Below are 19168 nucleotides of genomic sequence, written 5' to 3'. Positions count from 1 at the left end.
CAATCGCATCTCCCATCTGCCATCCGGCATCTGGCATACTCGTTCTCCAATCTGCAGTCTCCAATCCCCATCCGGGACCCTGACCGCCTACGAATACGCATAGGTGCCAGCGGTGCCATGCAGCCATGCTGCCAGGGGGGGAGAGGAGCAAGGAACCAGTCGTGTACAGATTGACCAGGCCGGGCTTGCCAGGGTAGGGCACAGCCATGCAGCTGGGTCCCTCTTCTCTTATTCCCGCTCACCTGGCCGCATATCCGGTCCTATAATATAACATCCTGCCACGCCCTCGATGCAAACTCCAGGAACGTCACTTGCCTGCTCTCTCGGCTTTCGCGCACCCTCTTTTTGGATCCCATCTGTGCACCGTGTGGAGGCCGGTCATGGATTCTGGAATTGTCAGCAACTTGCCCGCAGATACTTAGGTTTCTGATCAGGCCGCCGCCGCCGCCTTCGATACAGCCCGTCGTCTTTGCACTTCCTCAAACACCTTCGCAACAATGACGAGCTTAAGCCACGATATCGAAAAGGCGCCCCAGGGCTCTGGGGCAACGGGGCAGTCACCCTCGCTCCTCCAAGCCTCTCTCCAAGCTGGCTCGGAAACCCCTCCTCTTGACGAGAACAGCCCCATCACCTACCAGTACCTCACCTTCGAATCGGTTATTCCTGAGCCAGTATTTCTCGAGTCACCAGAGTCACCACCGCTTCCACCGGCCCCAGATCTCAACCGCTTCTCCAATCCTCTGCAATGGCCTCACGGACGCAAATACCTAATGTTGGCCCTCTCATGCATCGCCACCTTCTTGACAGCCTACACTGCTGGGTCCTACTCGCCCCCGGCCTCCATCATGGCTGCAGACCTGGACACAACTCGTCTGGCGATGCTTACCGGTATCACCACATTCTGCATAGGTTTCGCCCTCTCGCCCATGGTTCTGGCCCCCCTGTCAGAACTCTGGGGTAGATATCCCGTCTTCATTATATCCGGTGTGATCTATGTCATATTCCAAGCCGTCTGCTCCGTGGCACCAAATCTTGCCGCCATGCTCATCGCCCGTTTTCTGGTGGGCGTGGGCGGCTCCGTTTTCAGTTCTGTCATTGGCGGCGTCATTGCGGATCTTTGGGCAAAGGAGCAGAGGAATACGCCGATGGTATTTACCGATTTCCCGTGCCCTAGGTTCATATTAGTAATTAACATCACCCCAGGCCATCTTCAGCGGTGCAGTCTTGGCCGGGACGGGGGCAGGTCCATTGGTTGCTGCCATCATGACCAAGCGTATGGGAGCCACTGACCCGACCATGGCATGGGTTTGTCTCCCGGCTGTTTCTGTTACACCATACACATGCTAACCAATATCAATCTAGAAATGGATCTTCTGGCATCAAGTTATCATCGACGCGGTTCTTGTCATTGCTCTTGCTGTCCTCTTCAGGGAAAGTCGAGGCTCGGTCATTCTCTCCAGGAAAGCTAGGTTCATTAACCACTGGTACGAGCAACTCGAGACGGCTGGCCACTACGGCGTGTGGCTAGAGGACACGACGAACAACACCAACAACACAACGACGGATTCAACTTCGGATACTGATACCCAAGGAGGCTCAAGCTCCGGGCGAGAAAAGTCATCTACAACGTGTCGCTCAAGTCCACGATGCTCAACACAGCTGTCGCCGCAAAGACTTCGCTGGCTCGTAAAGGAGGACGAGGAGAGAGCTTCTGTCGCCACGATGATTTCCGTCTCCGTATCCAGACCATTTCTCCTCCTTTTCACGGAACCTGTCGTCTTCTTCTTCTCCCTCTGGTGTGCTTTTGCCTGGGCTGTCTTGTACTGCACATTTGGCAGCATCCCACTGGCATTCTCGCGAACGAGGAATTGGGACATTGAGCACTCTGGGTACTTCTTCAGCGCCATGATCGTTGGCTCCGTGGTAGCCACCATCGTTGGAGTCCTGCAGGATGAGCTCCTAAAGTTGCCTCAGTGGCGTGCCGATGTTGCCCCAGACAATTTGTCTTCCTTCTGGCTCTTCATGCGACGACGCTTACCCGCCGAGGCACCTGAGTCGCGTCTTTATTTCACTTGTATCACAGCCACCCTGCTACCTATCGGTCTCTTCCTCTTCGGATTCACTGCTCGCCACGAGGTTCATTGGATCGCTCCTGCAATTGGCATTGCCTTCGCTACGTGGGGTATCTATTCGGTCTACCTGGCGACATTCAACTATTTCGCAGACATTTACCATAAGTTCGCCTCCTCGGCATTGGCGGCGCAGTCCTGCTGCCGTAATATCTTGGGCGGAATATTCCCTCTTGTGACCGGTGCATTATTCCGAAATCTCGGCGAGGCTCGTGCTGGGGCACTGCTCGGCGGCATCGCCACGGGCCTGACCCTCATTCCTTGGGCGCTCGTGTTTTTCGGTGAGAAGATCCGGGCCAAGAGCAAGTTCGCCATCGTGAGTACTCCTCATCCTTCTGCTTCTGGAATGTTTGAAGCTAAATCCTTGTGAAAAGAATCTCGAACCTCAAAGATGAAAGACGCGACTATCTACTTGGATGATCATAACGACATGTTGGTCGTAATCGGCACCATACAGGTATGTCGTCGATTTGACGATGTGATTTTGCATAAAAGTAAATGAAGATACCCAAGACGAGATTTCAAGCCATCTCGATCATCTGCACAGCAACGCATTTTCTGTAACATTATCATTTACAACAACTTCATACTGCATATCTTCCATGTTTGTGGGCGAAAAATTTCTCAGGCATTTTTGAACCAACTTCATGAGACTGGGTTCCCCGCCTTACCGACCAGATGCGAGTATTAGATAGACACATACATAGATCCTGATAATACAAAACTTCTCTGTGAAGGCCATACAGGGGTCTTTAACCGTTCAAAACCACTGCTCACTTGTGTATACTCTACGAGCACCTGAATCACATGCATTGTCCTCCAACCCATATTCCCGAATCGCTCAGTCCACATCATCAGCATTCGTATCCGCCTCTTGCGGAACCGGGCCCAAATGCTTCTTGGCCTCGTCGAGAGCTTTGGTTTCGTCATGGGCGTCCTGTTGCTCCTTGTCGGGCGGAGGCAAGTCTCCGGCCTTGGGCCCATCGGCATCCGCCTTGAGCGTCCCGTCCTCGTTTACGTCGGTCTTGTAATGGATGGTGAAGAGGACCACGAGGTAGACGTCGCCAGTGGAACGGTTCCGGAGAACATATCTGAGCTGGTGTGAGCGCTTCGGCCCTCCTTCCCTGCAAAGAAGTAAGAACGACATGAGAAGTGAACATAAGAAAGGTTTTCTTGTTTAATGGCGTGCCATGGCGTAGTGTCGCTGAATTCCGATCCCAGTTCCAATTCCAAAGTCACCCCCAGGGGAAGGGACTGAGTACCATGAAAGAATCAAAGTGGGCGTAAACTCGCACGTAAAACACACAAGAACGGCCAAGCCTGGATGAGAAAAGGGGTAATCAACTCACCTCAGTCCCTGTCCGTCCCAGTACTTCATGATGGCAAGCTGAAAACCGGGCAATCGAAGAGCCAAGTTGGAGAAGTCCAGATACGGGTTGAAAAAGTCCATGCCGTACGTCTTGCCGTACTCGAACACCCACTGCTCCTTGCTGTCTTTCCTCAGCGCCCACTTCATGCGCTCTTTGGACGTTGCGGGCGCACCGACCGTCTCCCGCATCTCCAACCCGTCCTCGTCGCCTCCCTCCTCAAACCAGAGTCCTCCCTTCTCCTCGTCGTAGGTGCCCGCACCCGCATGGATTACGTTGAAGGAACTCAGGGCGGGTCCGTAGAGGTACGGCGTGTCCGCGTAGGCGTCGCCCTCCAGGCCGGGGTCGATCCACCATTTGACGATGTTCATGGCCGTGTTGAAGCCCGGCGGCAGACGGTCCCTGATGGGGTGGTCAAAGTCGTTGCCGAACTGGAGGTCGGCGGCGGAGATGCCCTGCTCCGAGGATCCCTCGGGCTTTTTGGGCGTGAAGCGGAAGGAGATGCTGTACTGGTCATTGTTGCTGGAGTGAGGCTCCGTGGAAAAGTAGGATGAGGTCGTTGGTGATTTGCGGGGGAGGCCGGCGTAATTCTGTATGCGGACATTGAGCTCAATGTCGGCGAGTGGCGTGCTGATTTTGACGGGCTTCGGGGTGTTGACTGGGACTTCGGTTTGTGAGTCTGCGTCGTAGTTCGGGCCGGCCGTCACCCGTAGGATGTACTTGTCTGACATGGTGGGTGAAGGGGAGGGGTCTTATTTTCGGGTAATGAGTTTGGTCCTGCTCTCCGCCGTAATCAAAGGTGTTTGCTGATATTGACGGCGATGAAAGTGAACGCAATCTCAGTCCGGACGGGGATGTCGTCACAAGACAAAACGTGTGAATCCGGGGACTGTGCTGTAATGTTTCAGGATTCCAACCAGAGCAAGCCTGAAGTTTGCTGTCTCGGTCCGTAACCTCAATGAGCAAGTCAACAGCAAGAGTAGACTGATTTAGCCGCGTGATGCTATTGTGGATGAAGTCGCGATTGGGACGAGGTTAAAAAGGTAAAATAGGTGTCGTCCCAAGATGCGGAACTTTGGCGGCAGACACAGTTCTGAAGGCGGGTTTACAGCTGGGTGGTTCAAGGGTGAAAGTCAAGCAACGCCCGGATCCTTGCTCACCACCACCACTTTTTTAAGGCGGAAGGATGCGCCAAGTTTGGTAAGGCTTAAAAAATGGGGGGAAAGCGAGCCGCAATGACGTTGAGATGAGAGACTAAGGGACTGCCACTTCGCGTACCAGTAGAGAAATGGACCGTCTGGCTGTTTCCTGCCTTACCTCATCCAACCAGAATAATTGCATGTGAAACAATGAAGGGTGGCGTTTTGAATGCCATTCGAGCTGGACAAGATTGTAAAGTTTTCGTCATTACGTCGGATAAAAGCGGGAGCAAAGAAGCGAAGAAAATCAGCAGGAAATAAATTCTCGCATGGCGCTAATCTCACTCAACATGTGTTTTGCGGGGTGGGGTGGCGGGGTCGAGGTCAAGCTGTTGACGTGGAGCTCAGTTCACAACGACAGATTGCGACACTAATCCTAGGTAGCAAGCTCTGTAGGAACGACCTCTATTTGAGCGCGAGAGCTGACAAGCATACCGTATTTTAGAGGCGTTACTGAGTTATTCATTCCCCATCTCTAGGCTAAGATATGTAAATCTGTAACGTTCGCATCAGCAGCGAAGCCCGCCAACTCATTACACGGACACAACACTTCCACGTCTTCTTCGATGCCATGACTCTCCACAATCTTCCGACTGAGGCTCACGGTGTAATGAACTCGTCGATATTGACCCTTTCAAAGAAACTTATGTGACCAAATGTGACCCAGTATTGCGCAAGTCTGTCATGGGAAATGAGCATAAGCTGGGACTCAATGTATCTGTCTATAAAGCAAAGAGCCGTTAGCATATATTCATCGACGGAGTGAGGACGCTGGCGCCAACCTTCCATGAAACCGGTTCCAGCCACATGTCCCTTGCTCTTCACAACTCGTGTGCCCTGGAAGGGAGGTTCCTGGGCTAGCCCTACAAAGCCTGCCTCACCGAGGTCATCTGCAACGAAGGTATACTCTCCCCTGGGCACATTGGGGTCCCCGGTGAGCTTAATTGCTTCCAAACGGCCTCGATGTACTCTCGCATCCGTACGTCGGCGTGTCCACTCATCGTCCGACTCATCAGCAGAGCGCACCAGACCAAGCTCCTCGTCAGATACTTCTTCGTCGTCCGGTTGGTTGATCAACAAGAACTCGCAGCCGTGACCGCTGTAGTCGCCTACCCAAATGCCGCGCCATGGCTTGAGCGGCGTCGGCGTGTAGACGATGGGATCCAGCGTCGAGTAAGTGACAACTTCCTCGCCGATATGCACTCCTGGTAGGCCTCGCGCCGAAAGATTGGCATGAATAGCCCGTATCAGGCCGGCAGGGCCCGCGCCGACAAACAGCCCCGCTGCCGGGGCACCGGCCATCTCCATCCAATGCCGGATGCGGAAGGCTTGGTCAGAAGCCTCGGCTCTTCGAGTCGGCAGATCTGTTGGCGTGAGGTCGTCACCGTGCAGTCCTGAGACAACGCCTGCTACACGATGGCGAGCCGGAATCGCTGGAGGAGGCCAAACATTGCCATATGGGAAGAGCGTTCCCATTCTCGAAGTGGCCGTGGCTGCATCGAGCGGCCGAGCCAGCAGGAAATTGCTGAACATGGCATCGGACCGGTCGTTAATTACCATGGGTACTTCAGCGGCAAAGCGATTCTTCATCGCCTCATAAAAGTTGCGCGACTGCTCTCGGTAATTCGGGTAGAACTGGAGTACCGGTTTGTCTAAATGGAGCTTGACTTTCGGCTCGAACGCATGGATCATGACAGTTGCATCGGCAGGCCAGTGCTGGTATGTAGTGCGATTGCTGATGGCCAGCAGCTGGTACCCTTCAATGCATCCTCTCCGCGGGTCGTACCTCACGACAATCATCTTGCCCATGAGGTCGCGGTCGCAGAACCAGATCTTGTATTTGGGTAGAAACCATCTTGGATCATGGGCTGTGTACAGCTCGCGGTAGGTATTACACGGGTACGGTGTGTCGAGTTTTACGCCCGGCACGTTCGCTTGCACCCTTTGATACCAATGGACGTCGGATGCGGCGTGGGCATGGAGGCTACGACAAGTCTCGGAGACAATGGCCAAATCGCAAGGCGACAGGTATGCGAGGATTGAGTCTATGAGTTCAGAGGGCAGTGACAGAAGTAGGCAGCCGTCGGCTGGCGGAGGATAAATGTCTAGCAAATGAGTTGCAAGTCAGATGGCGGTCGGACAAGGATACTAGTGTGGAGGACAGCGTACCAGCAGGCTTCACGTTATTAAGTCCAGTTGGAAGCGGATAGTAGTCGGTTTGAGGTGATCCAATTGTTTTCCGGCGGTCCGTAACATCGCTTCGCAAACCTTCGTCGGATACGTATGGTAGAATATAGAGGTTCGACTCAACTTCCGGGTCGATGCCGCCGTAATTGCTGCTCGAATTTGAAGTGGTACTAGGTGCTGGGGCAGCGTCGTCGGAGGCCGAGCTGGAGGCGGGAGGAGTAGAAGCCATCTTGTCTGATGTGACCATGTCTGGACAGGGACAAAGCAAGGCAAGAAGTCGTGTGCCACACAGTCGGCAACCGTTGCCGATCAGGGCGAACAGCGTCGTGCAATGTCCAGGGCAGGAAGAAGGCTGGCCAAGTAGGTGGTATGGCTTTCCTTTCCGGATGGACTAGGCAGCTTTATGTGGACGGCCTTGGAGGCGAGACCAGCCAAAAGGGGGTGCTGGGAGTTCGTTGGCTTTGGTGGCAGGTTGTTGAGGTAGGATGGTGCAGGTCGTCGGTTCGATCGGTCGGTCGGGCGGTGGTTCGAGGACGGGTGGCTTATCAAGGTGTCAAGTCAACAAGTCATGGAGGACGTGGTCGGGCAACAATGATGCGTGGGAGGCGTGGAGTCGTCAGTGTTGGGGTCATGACTCCAGACTTTGTGTCTCCACGTCTCCGTCGCCGTCTCCGTCTCCGACGAGCCGGGGTGAGGGTGTGAAGGTGGCAGTCCTCGTCGCGGTCGGACCAGAGGTTCCCTTGGTCTAGCAATCGGTGGTGGTTGCTGTTGCAGCAGCTGTGAAGTCCCGGTTACGGCATGCCAGGAGCCTGGTAAGGTGTGCAGCTGTTGTCGGGGCACGACTAATGCAGTGCCCGGCGGATGGGATCTGGTTCTCGGAAGAGGAAGGCTGCTCGGGGCGTTGCATGAGGTGCAGCGGTGCTAGCTGGGGTGGAGGATATGCATGCCGGTGGTGGTGGTGGTGCTGCTGCTGCTGCTGCATCTCTCACTCACTGGAAACCAGCCCGGGAGGATACGTTCCCGTCAGCACCTCACCGGGCTGGGTCACAGCGCACGGGGCACCGGGAGCCGGGAGCAGATTGCGGGGAGCCTTTGGCCATATTGGATGTACGCACATGGTTGCGTTTACACCCTACCTACCTACCTAGTACCCTACCTGCGAATACCTAGCCGATACTATTGCCGGTAGGCGTACGGGAGTATGCCGGCCTCCAATTGAGGTACGTCAAGCTTGAAGTTTGCAGTTGGGCGTTCAGCTGCCCCTGACAAAAGAAACAAGCCCCTTGCCCCCTTTCAACACTCCAATCTCAACCTCAGCTCATGGCTTGAGTACCCTGTGAGCTCTCGCTTATCGGACGTTATGCCCGATAGATGCAACTGGGCCTAGCCCAGCGATAACGCCATCGATAAGCCTTGGTCCTGTGGTCCTCTTATGGTGCATACAGCTGCTTGGAGCAACACCAGCGATGCCTGTTGCCGCCCTTCAGGCTGCCATTTGGAGACTTGCTCCCAACATCCGGCAGACTGAAGGAGCATCTTGTTCTTATCTCGAGGCTGGATCCTGTTCCATCTGGTGCTCGTGCAGCTGCAGCCAGTCAGTCGATCCACAATCTCGGCGTGGCCAAGCCGGCGGTTCTCTTGTCGTGCAACCAATGCATCGTCAAAAGGCCCTGGCCAAGCCTGGCTTAAGGGAACCTTTGCGAGAGGAATCTGGAGAGGAACCTTTGCAGAATGGGAGCGAGAAACATCCATTGGTCCATGTCGAAACTGGCCCAGTCGCTTTTGTTGGTCCATCTGAGATGCAACACCAGACGTATTGACGCATAAGAGATGAACCCCTCATGCATACATATGCATATAACGGTGTATATGCAAGTCAGGGAGAATGTTCACCAGCCTGCCCAATTAGGTAGGCACCCAAGACACGGCGGGGCTCCCATCCACGTCTCCTTCCTCTTACCACTACGTCGTCCGCTACGTACGCTACGGCTCACTTCATTCCAATTCCCTCAGACCCAGCGAATTTCGACCCACGACCCTCGACCCTGACCACTTTCACCTCAACCCAAGGCTACCTGACCTCGACCTTGCCTTACCTACCATTTGAAGCCTCGCTTCCCACCTGCCCTTGGATTTTTGTGACCAGGCTTAATTACGCTTATCCTTCGTCCTGGGAATCACATCATTTTCCCTAGCCTCGCTCCAAAAGCATCCATACCACGCCCCTCACTTGGCAACCATATCTGAACCACCATCCAACGTCAGAATCGACTACCTTCTGGCAGTCATCATCCGCTGTCAAAGTTGCCGTGCGGTCGGCCTCGCCGCTGGCTCTCCCCACCACAACACCTCCTTCACGACGGACGCGCCTTGCTCCAACACCTCAGCTTGCTTAAGCACCTTGTCACATCGTCTCGTCTCGCATCAACGCGTGTGACACTCGCAATACGATTTTTTTCGGGGCTCCCAAAAGTCATTTAGCCAGCAATATAGTCGCTCGGTGTCTTGGAATCCCGGCCATTCGCTGTAGCCGTTGCCGGAGTGCCCACTTCACCTCCAAGACCGCCCAACGTCTCCTTCCTACTTGGTGATAGCTTCCGTCCGCCACTGGAGGGCTGCCCTACCAACCCCGAACCGACCTCTTCCTGTCTCCGGAGCGCGTCAAGACGACACGCCTGAACCTCCAGACCGCTTTCTGCAGTTCCGACCTTGGAGGGCCACCGGAACCTCGGAATCCCGCCTGACCAGCATCCTGCAGGAAACCATGTCGTCCTTGATCCCTCTCATCAGCGACTTGCTTCCCATGATCATCTCATCCTCCTCGGTTCACATCACAAAAGCAACAACGCTACGCGCGCCCGATACAACTCCAGAACCAGGCCCCGCCAAAGAGGCCGATGCCATTGTCAGCAAAAGCGATAAGCTCTGTGCTTCTGGTATGTTACACCCGGCCGGTCCAGCCTGCCTCCCCCCCTGCTCAACCAGCACGCAACATACTTCTTCACTGATGGCGCTCCCTGTGTAACTATTTTAAGCAGTTTTGACTCTCCAACCGCATACTACATCCTCTGTGCGTCATCACGGCGAGCAAGGTCAGATTCGTGCCCCCGTTTTATCCCCCTCTTTCACGCCCCCAACCTGTCACTGTACTGCCCTCCCGCCCCCTTGTGATGGGTCTCTAATACGTGCCAAGATACCATTATTTACACAACCTCCGGCACCGGAGTTCTACTTGTCAGCCCGGGTGCGGCGCAAGAGGTCAAGCGACATGATATGGAAGCCGGAGACTTCGCATTCGTTCCGGCTTGGACGGAACACCAGCTGCTCAACGAAACAGATCAAGAGAATGCGTGGGTCATCACCCGCAGCGGCTCGCAGCCGGTGGTAGTAGGCCTAACAGACTGGGGTGGTGACCGAGCCAAATAAGGCCGTTTGCGAATGAAGTTGGACTGCCTTGACAGCTGGCTTCCCGTGGTGTCACATGGTACAACACTCCGAGCCTAGGAGCCACCACTGAGAAGCGACTTCCCCTTTCCCGCGCGCAAGTTCATTTTCTCCATGGTGTATTTGCCGAGCCGCTTGTCTGTCATTTCTCGCAGTATTCTCGTACGACATCGACAATACGCCCTCTGTCCCGCACTGAGTCAAACACCTGCGCGTGGTCTCTGTGGGGGAACCAAAGCACGTCTATGCCCGACCCAGCTGAATATCGATGCTCGCTTCCCAAACCAGCCACTCCGGCAGCATTACGCCGACCCTGCTTCTCTTCGCCCTGCGCACATGCGGGGTCGCTTGACTTCCCGTCTGCCAAATATTTGGCGACAGCATGGCTGTCAACTATCAAATCCTGCCCCGATAAGCAGACGGTGATCTTCCTTGTTGCGGTTCGCCCATTGCTCGTTGATCCGTCAGTTCGAGCCGCTTGTTCCAATTCTGGATGGTGTCCTGCGAGCTCCTCGGCCCAGATGACATTCTCCCTCCAGAAGAAGTATCTGCCGAGGCAATGGGCAACCCCTGGATCTGTACTTGCGAAGTACCACAGCTGCCACTCATTGGCGCGCTTTGGCTGACGCCGTGTGAAGTTGAATGCCACGTCGGGGAGATGGAGCAGTATGCTCACGGGATCTATGAGCACCGCTCGTGGGATTCTCGCCTGCAACTCCGGACAGCGCAAGACATGCGTTGTCAAAACAGACCCATATGAGTGAGAAACAAGAACAAATTTGTCCCACGAATGACGGTCGAGAATCTCGGTGAATTGTTTGAGAAAAGCGTCCTTTCCCAGAGGAGGCTTCGTCAACCGAAAGGATATCGGCAAAATCTCGAGAGCTATAACCCCAACCTGGCCCTCTCCTCCGACTTTACTGGCGCTGATTTCAGCGAGGAAACGAATGTACACCCATAGTCCTATCCCTATGCCGTGGAAGAAGACAATAGGCAGTCGGTCAGATTGTCGATGTGGGCGATGCCAATAGCTCAATCCAGATGAGGAGCGACGCTGGGCAGCAAGTTGTTGAATTCGTGGTGGGAAGACGGCAAGGGTTTCATCTCTACTTTGAGCATAGTACTCAAAGCCATTGAACACGAGGAGAAGATGGGTGAGGGCGTCCACGAGAGCCATGATGGCGTACCACCAAACGCTGCGATACTTGGTCTCGATTTCGTCAAACGTGAGCCGTAGACTTTGCGCAGGGCCACGGCCGTCCTTGAATGGTTTACCCAGCAATTGTTCGGTCCGGCTGATGTATCGGCCCACTTCCTCCTCAACTTCGCTTGAAATGGGGATTCCCTCGGCGCCTTCGTCAAAGAAGGCCCAGAGGAGGAATTCTCGAACATTATCACGGCGAATGTCCTTAAGCTCTGACCCCAAGAACCACCCGCGGAGGTACAACTCCGGGTTCGGAACTGTGGCCATGCATCGGTCAAAAAGGGCTCGTCTTGCAGCCGGCGACGATGGGGCTGGATGTTTCGCAGCTTCCCCCAGCCGGGTCTTATATGGCTTCCAAATGAATAAGGCAAACGCCAGCTCAACAAACATGAAGCCGACAACCCATGAAGCAGCGGCCGTCCATCGCGGGTCCGGGGAGCCAGACTTGGAGCCAAGGAGGCAGATGGCGAGAGCGGATGCGTATGTAATGATGGGATATTGCAGCAAGGCTATGCATATGCGAATGAAGATGAGTTCGTGCAACGTGCGTCCAAGCATTTTGACTGGATATTGCGTCGTTTGCAATCAAACTGAGGATAAAGTTATCGACGCGGTGACAAACGGCAATGAAGGTAAGAAGCAACTGAGCACAGTGACACAACGCCGAGAAAACTGCAAAAGCATGCCAAGTGGCTGGACTTTTATCAAGCTTGAATCCGAGTTGGTGTTTTCGAGCCCGATGTTGACGGGCATGTGATTTGTTGGGATTCGCTTGTTGCGCTGGGGCCTTGAGCGTGCCTGGCTGGTGTGCTCTCGGGCACGTGTCGCACGCGAGACTGGGATTGAAATCGGAAGAGTTTTGCTGATTGGTTTGCAGCTCAAGTAAGTCGCCACGTCAAATCCTCACAACCAGTGCGTTCTATGGGTCTTCAGAACGATGAGATCAATTAGGTAGTGTAAGTGCGGACGTGGTCGGTACGTACCGGACTCTAGTCGCTGGGATTTTCAACCGATCTCGAGAAAAGATTATTCTGTGCAAGGTATTCACTACAAAACAACATTTCGCGTATGTCACCTGTCCGTCGCCATTTCCTTCGTGTACTGCGGCAGAAATTCCGATGGACACATACGCGTCGAACTCAACCGATGTTGATGCCGTATCGTAATCCGGGTTCCTGCACGCATGGGCCGACGTAATCTTCTTGCCTTACCTCGGTTCCCAACCGTCATGCTCAAGAAGCACCTCATCAGGCAAGGGCCATGGAGCTTGGATTTTCCGCCCGAGGCTGGGTACCATGTCATATGAAAACATTCCATTCCGTAAGTCGTACTGCAAATAACCTTACTGTAGCGTTGCATGGCTACTGGATTCAGCCGGCGCAGACCAGAATTTGACATAGTGTTTGATCAATTAGCCGATCCTGAAAAGGTAGCCCTTCCTCCGACATGTCCAAATCGGGGTAGTCAGCGGCAGCATAGATATTAAAAGGCACGTTATTTTCTAGCTGCCGGCGGGGAAGTTGATGGCAGTCGACCTAACTTGGCACTGAGGAGCTTGCCCAGTGGTTGAATCTTTTCTCAACCTCTTGAGGCTGTAAGTATAGCCGCCGGCATTCAATGGTAAGTATTGCGTAGCTTATAGGATTGCTACAGAAATATGCGTTCACAAGAACCTCATGCTACTTTCCCCGCGTAGTTACATCCATTTCTCCGGGCCTCTGTCAGGGGCTGAAAGATAAAATGGCCCTTCAAGCGCTTGAATACACGATGATTGTCTCATCAATCCATCAGAAAATAGCACTTCTCGTCAACTGCAGACAAGATATCTCTACTTCTTGACAACGCAACATGGCCCTGCGTCTCGCAATCACTCTGCTTGCAAGCTCTGTTCTGGCATTGCCTGCCGGGGACTTGTTAGAACGCCAAGCTGACTGCAGCAAGGCGAAGACGAACGTCCCAGCAGTCAACGATGCAAAGCTTCCAGACCCCTTCACGTTCGCAGACGGCTCTAAGGTCACTACAAAGACCGACTGGGCCTGCCGGCAGACCGAGATTCAGAATGCCTTTAAGCAATACGAAGTCGGAGATTTCCCTGGGCCCCCGAGCAAGGTCGAAGCTTCACTTTCTGGAAACACGCTCAATCTGAGGGTCACCCAAGGCAGCTCTACTATCAGCATGAGCGCCTCCATCCAGAAGCCCTCTGGAAGCGGACCGTTCCCCGCCATCATTGGCATCGGGGGCGCAAGCATCCCTATTCCTGGCACTGTCGCCCAGGTCACTTTCAACAATGACCAGTTCGCTGCTCAGAACGGACAGTCCAGTCGTGGCCAGGGACTTTTCTACAACCTGTTTGGAAGCGGACACAGTGCCGGGGCGTTGACTGCCTGGGCCTGGGGTGTTGGTCGCATCATTGATGGCCTCGAACAACTCGGTACTGCGGCCACTGGCATTGATACCAAGCGCCTTGGAGTCACCGGCTGCTCGCGCAATGGCAAGGGTGCCTTTGTAGTCGGTGCATTGGAGAAGCGTATCGCCTTGACCATCCCTCAGGAGTCCGGCTCCGGAGGCGCAGCCTGCTGGCGCATCTCGGACAGCGAGAAAAACAAGGGCAAAAATATCCAGACCGCAGGCCAGATCGTTGGAGAGAATGTTTGGTTCTCGCCGAACTTCAACACTTGGACCTCGAGGACATCTCAGATGCCAGAAGACCACCACTTCCTGGCAGGATTGGTGGCGCCGCGAGGCCTGTATGTTGCAGAGAACGATATTGACTGGCTGGGCCCCGTGTCGACCACAGGATGCATGAAGGCCGGAAGACAGATCTATCAGGCCCTTGGCGTGCCCGAGAACATGGGTTTCTCTCTGGTTGGCGGGCACAACCATTGCCAGTTCCCGAGCAGCCAAAACTCGGAGCTCACGCAATACATCAACTACTTCCTACTCAATTCAGCAACGAAGCCATCGATTACCGAGCGTAGTACCGTCAACGTCAATCTGCAAGATTACGCCAGCTGGACGGCTCCAACACTCTCTTAGCCAAATTGCATGACAGGCTTCAGTTTTGTACATAGGAACCGGGGAAATGCAGGCCTGGATGGGGAAGGATTACACTCTTTAACTAGGTACCTCACAAGACGTGTGAATAAAGACAGCAGCATGGTAAATACTGAAGATCCTCGTGGACGAGTCTTGTTCGTGTGTTAATCGTCCTCCAATGAAGCGCTAATCTACACCGGAACCCAGCCGGGCTTCGGCCGGGACCACACCCCACCAAGCCGGGTCCGGGTGGATCTGACAGACGGGATGTCATAATTATGCACACGCGCATAGTGATACTGCATGCTGTTGGCTCGTGCTTATGCATTCCCCACTTCCAAAAATGTTAAGCGAGTGCCTGCTCCTGGCCCCTGCGTGGAACGTCAGGAGTTCCTTGCCCCCCCCGGTCGTTCAATTAAACACAGCTCTGAGCCAGACGCGGCAAGGACGCGGTTACGCGACTCCACGATCTTTCCCGACGCGATTCCCAGCACTGCCGGGGCACGGCACTTGCTGCAGTCCCAAAAAGGTACACACCCACCCACACTTCGGACCTTCTGCCTTCTCGCTCGTCTTTCTAGAGCTATCGTCGAACGCGGCGTTCCCAAGTCGACTCAAGAGCTCTCGAATCTGTCAATTGACCATTCTTCTTTCCACTTATTACTTTCGTCTAGCCTTCCTTTATCCCAACTAGACCGGGAACACACCGAATTTCGATTCTTCTTCCTACAAGACAGACTACCTTCGTTTGACCTACAACCGCACTTTCACCGATCCAACTCGCCGTCATGGCGCCCAAATCATCACCAGCGGCTCGCACGCCAGCCAAAACTCCCTCGCTGAAGCGCCAGCCGTCGTCGTCTTCGGGAACTCAGAAGACTATAGTACAGTTCTTTTCCAAGTCTGCCTCCAAGCCGACCCCCAAGCCCGCGGCCAAAGGCCCCGACTCATCGCCATGCCTCAGAGAGTCTACCCGAACGAACGAACTCCCCAAGGTCAAGCAACCTCCCAGCATGACCCCCGTCCCCAGCAGTGACGCCATGGAGCCCTCGAGCTCCCAGGAGAATATGGACGGCACAGGGCTCAAGGTAGCTCAGGACTCCTTGCCATCACCGTCTACTCCCGCTGAGACTGTGACCCCGCAGGTGTCTCGTAGCAGACCTGTTCTGCCTTCCTCTAGCCCTACGCGAAAGGTATGTTTGCCACGACGCTAGTTCTCCGAGGCCGCATGCTGACTCGGCGTCTTCACAGGGTAGAAAGGCCGTCAACTACGCTGAGCCGTCCGATGACGAAGACGATGACCCGTTCGACCGCATTAGAGCCGCAGGCACGCGTCGTCGTACCAAGACACCCGCTGTTCCAGCTGATGATGGCGACGATTATGAGGATGCCGCCAGCAATGATGGGCCCGACGAGGACGAAGGTAAGGATGAAGCTCGTTGCAAAAAATCTTCCTGTTTCTAATGCGGTGTAGAAATGGACGACTTTGTCGTGTCCGACGAGTCGGATGCTCCCTCACGCTCTAAGAAGCGCAAGCGCCCCGAGACTACAAAGAAGACACAATCAAGGAAGAAGACAACAGTCTCTTCGCCAATCAAGGAAGAAGAGACCGCAGACGAGGACGAGATGATGGAGGAGCTGCCTTCGACTTCCACTGCCCAGCAATGGCGCTACGATCCGAATAGCGTTGCCTCCTCTGCTCCTCGTTCTGCCCAGGGTCCGGCGGTTCGTCGACCAGCCGCTTCCAAGCGGAAGGAGAAGGCTCACGCCACCGAGCCCGAAGCCCGATATCCTTGGCTGGCCAACATCCAAGACATTAACAAGAACTCCCCTGGCGATCCCGAGTACGATCCCTCCTCTGTCTACATTCCTCCAGGGGCGTGGAACAAGTTCTCTCCCTTTGAGAAGCAGTACTGGGAAATCAAGCAGAAACTGTGGGATACCGTTGTCTTCTTCAAGAAGGGCAAGTTCTACGAGCTGTACGAGAATGATGCCACTATTGGTCACCAGCTCTTCGACTTGAAGCTCACAGACCGTGTCAACATGCGCATGGTCGGTGTTCCTGAGAGCTCCCTCGACATGTGGGTCAACCAGTTCGTTGCCAAAGGTTACAAGGTTGCTCGCGTTGATCAGATGGAATCCGCCCTTGGCAAGGAGATGAGAGAACGAGGCGATACGTCTGCCAAGGCGAAGAAGGCCGACAAGATCATTCGTCGAGAGCTAGCCTGCGTCTTGACTGGCGGCACTCTGGTGGATGGTAGCATGCTGCAGGACGACCTGGCGACCTTTTGCGCGTGTATCAAGGAGTCCGTCATTGACGGCAGCCCCGCATTCGGCATCACGTTTGTGGATTGCGCGACTGGCCAGTTCTTCATCTCGGAGTTCGAGGACGATGCCGACTTGACCAAGTTTGAGACTTTCGTTGCGCAGACCAGCCCCAGAGAGCTCATTCTGGAGAAGTCGAGAATTTCAACCAAGGCTCTTCGCATCCTCAAGAACAACACTTCCCCAATGACCATCTGGAACTACTTGAAGCCGGCCACTGAGTTCCTTGACGCCGACATGAGCCGCCGGGAAATATCCAGTGGTGGCTACTTCGCCAACGAGGACGGAGAGGAGACATGGCCTGATGCTTTGGCCCAGGCCAAAGACAAGGACCTGCTGATGTCTTCTTTGGGTGGTCTTATCCACTATCTCAAGTTTCTGAAGATTGAGGGTAGCCTGCTGTCGCAAGGCAACTTCGAGTGGTACACTCCCATCCGCCGTAACGGCACTCTCATCCTAGACGGTCAAACCCTGATCAACTTGGAGATTTTTGCGAACACTGTGAATGGCGGCCCCGAAGGCACGCTCTTCACTCTTCTGAACCGATGTGTCACTCCGTTCGGCAAGCGACTCTTCCGTCAGTGGGTTTGCCACCCGCTTTGCGATATCAAACGCATCAATGAGCGACTCGATGCTGTCGATATGCTCAACTCTGATCGAAGCGTTCGAGAACAGTTCTCGTCCCAGATGACGAAGATGCCGGACTTGGAGCGTCTCATTTCCCGAATTCACGCAACGCTCTGCAAGCCCGAAGATTTCGTCCGTGTCTTGGAGGGTTTCGAGCAGATTGAGTACACTATGGGCCTGCTGGGTGCCTTTGGCGGCGGCAACGGCCTCATCGATCGCCTTCTCGCATCCATGCCTAATCTCAATGAGCCACTGTCGTACTGGAAGACTGCTTTCGACCGGAAGAAGGCCAGAGACGAGAAGCTTCTTATTCCAGAGCGTGGCATTGAGGAAGACTTCGACAACAGCCAAGATCGCATCGAAGAGATTAAGGAAGAATTGCAATCGCTTCTTGGAAGAAAGAAGTCGGAGTTGAAGTGCAAGACAATCAAGTTCACGGATATCGGCAAGGAAATCTATCAGATCGAAGCACCTAAGGCTGTCAAGGTGCCAAACAACTGGCGCCAAATGTCGGCGACTGCAAGCGTCAAGCGCTACTACTTTGAAGAGCTGACGGACTTGGTCCGTGAACTTCAGGAAGCAGAGGAGACACACTCTCAGATCGTCAAGGAGGTTGCTACGCGCTTCTTCCAGCGCTTCGACGCTGATTACGACACGTGGTCGCAGTCGATCAGGATCATTTCTCAGCTCGACTGCCTCGTCAGTCTTTCCAAGGCTTCGTCATCGCTGGGTGAGCCCAGTTGCCGCCCGGAATTTGTGGACGAAGACAGGAGCGTTGTCGAGTTCGAAGAACTTCGCCACCCCTGTATGCTTAACACAGTGTCTGACTTCATTCCCAATGATGTCAAGTTGGGAGGCGATTCTGCCAAGATCAACCTGCTGACCGGTGCCAACGCTGCTGGCAAATCGACAGTTCTGCGAATGGTAAGAATTCTGTGCTATATGTTCCTAGACTAGATGCTGACTTCATGACAGTCTTGTGTTGCTGTCATCATGGCGCAGATCGGATGCTACGTGCCCGCTGTGTCTGCACGACTTACCCCCGTTGATCGAATCATGTCACGACTTGGTGCTAATGACAACATCTTTGCATCTCAATCAACATTCTTTGTCGAACTGTCGGAGACCAAGAAGATCTTGTCGGAAGCCACACCACGGTCTCTAGTCATTCTGGATGAGCTCGGACGCGGTACCAGCTCCTATGACGGTGTCGCCGTTGCGCAGGCCGTTTTGCATCATGTTGCAACCCACGTAGGCTGCGTTGGCTTCTTCGCGACTCATTATCACTCTCTCGCCACTGAGTTTGAAAACCACCCAGAGATTGTGCCTCGTCGTATGCAGATTCACGTTGATGAAGAAGAGCGTCGTGTTACTTTCCTCTACAAGCTGGAGGAAGGTGTTGCGGAGGGCAGTTTCGGAATGCACTGCGCAGCGATGTGCGGCATTTCCAACCGCGTAATCGAGCGAGCTGAGGTGGCAGCCAAAGAATGGGAGCACACAAGCAGGCTTAAAGAGAGCCTGGAGAAAGCCAAGTCGGGCTGCTACATCCCTCTTGGTGTGCTCAGTGATGTGGCGTCACTGCTTAATGGTGGCGATGAGGTCGGGAAGAGGGGTGTTGAGGTGCTTTTGAGAGCCGTGGAGGCTCTTTAA

The 19168-nt window shown here is 54.3% G+C and overlaps 8 protein-coding genes across 8 annotated transcripts; 5 read left to right on the top strand and 3 right to left on the bottom strand.

The window, feature by feature from the left end:
• Positions 1-497: 497 nt before the first annotated feature.
• On the top strand, positions 498-2524 carry FUBT (Efflux pump FUBT; the record flags this gene model as incomplete). Its single annotated transcript, XM_036643298.1, has 4 exons — positions 498-1148; positions 1204-1305; positions 1363-2445; positions 2504-2524. The coding sequence occupies 4 exons, from the start codon at positions 498-500 to the stop codon at positions 2522-2524; spliced, it is 1857 nt and encodes a 618-aa protein (XP_036492189.1).
• Positions 2525-2970: 446 nt separating this feature from the next.
• Positions 2971-4227, bottom strand: CGCS363_v011448 (UPF0590 protein; the record flags this gene model as incomplete). The annotated part of the gene is made up of 2 exons (XM_036643297.1): positions 2971-3253; positions 3479-4227. The coding sequence occupies 2 exons, from the start codon at positions 4225-4227 to the stop codon at positions 2971-2973; spliced, it is 1032 nt and encodes a 343-aa protein (XP_036492188.1).
• A 1068-nt stretch (positions 4228-5295) lies between these two features.
• CGCS363_v011447 (uncharacterized protein) lies at positions 5296-7111 on the bottom strand (the record flags this gene model as incomplete). Its single annotated transcript, XM_036643296.1, has 3 exons — positions 5296-5417; positions 5478-6800; positions 6865-7111. The coding sequence occupies 3 exons, from the start codon at positions 7109-7111 to the stop codon at positions 5296-5298; spliced, it is 1692 nt and encodes a 563-aa protein (XP_036492184.1).
• A 2535-nt stretch (positions 7112-9646) lies between these two features.
• On the top strand, positions 9647-10308 carry CGCS363_v011446 (uncharacterized protein; the record flags this gene model as incomplete). Its single annotated transcript, XM_036643295.1, has 2 exons — positions 9647-9818; positions 10076-10308. 2 exons carry the CDS (start codon positions 9647-9649, stop codon positions 10306-10308), a joined length of 405 nt encoding a protein of 134 aa, XP_036492183.1.
• Positions 10309-10468: 160 nt separating this feature from the next.
• On the bottom strand, positions 10469-12088 carry CGCS363_v011445 (uncharacterized protein; the record flags this gene model as incomplete). The annotated part of the gene is made up of 1 exon (XM_036643294.1): positions 10469-12088. The coding sequence occupies one exon, from the start codon at positions 12086-12088 to the stop codon at positions 10469-10471; it is 1620 nt and encodes a 539-aa protein (XP_036492182.1).
• Positions 12089-13378: 1290 nt separating this feature from the next.
• On the top strand, positions 13379-14566 carry ge2 (4-O-methyl-glucuronoyl methylesterase; the record flags this gene model as incomplete). Its single annotated transcript, XM_036643293.1, has 1 exon — positions 13379-14566. The coding sequence occupies one exon, from the start codon at positions 13379-13381 to the stop codon at positions 14564-14566; it is 1188 nt and encodes a 395-aa protein (XP_036492181.1).
• A 343-nt stretch (positions 14567-14909) lies between these two features.
• Positions 14910-15318, top strand: CGCS363_v011443 (uncharacterized protein; the record flags this gene model as incomplete). The annotated part of the gene is made up of 2 exons (XM_036643292.1): positions 14910-15095; positions 15241-15318. 2 exons carry the CDS (start codon positions 14910-14912, stop codon positions 15316-15318), a joined length of 264 nt encoding a protein of 87 aa, XP_036491428.1.
• A 36-nt stretch (positions 15319-15354) lies between these two features.
• On the top strand, positions 15355-19168 carry msh6 (DNA mismatch repair protein msh6; the record flags this gene model as incomplete). Its single annotated transcript, XM_036643291.1, has 4 exons — positions 15355-15759; positions 15818-15989; positions 16041-18442; positions 18494-19168. 4 exons carry the CDS (start codon positions 15355-15357, stop codon positions 19166-19168), a joined length of 3654 nt encoding a protein of 1217 aa, XP_036492187.1.

The sequence above is a fragment of the Colletotrichum siamense genome, assembly GCF_013390195.1.
Source record: "Colletotrichum siamense strain Cg363 chromosome Unknown KSG_Cg363_contig07, whole genome shotgun sequence".
In the NCBI taxonomy this organism is placed as follows: Eukaryota; Fungi; Ascomycota; class Sordariomycetes; order Glomerellales; family Glomerellaceae; genus Colletotrichum; species Colletotrichum siamense.
The sequence above is the reverse complement of the archived record's forward strand: the minus strand, read 5'-3'. Positions and strand labels throughout refer to the sequence as shown.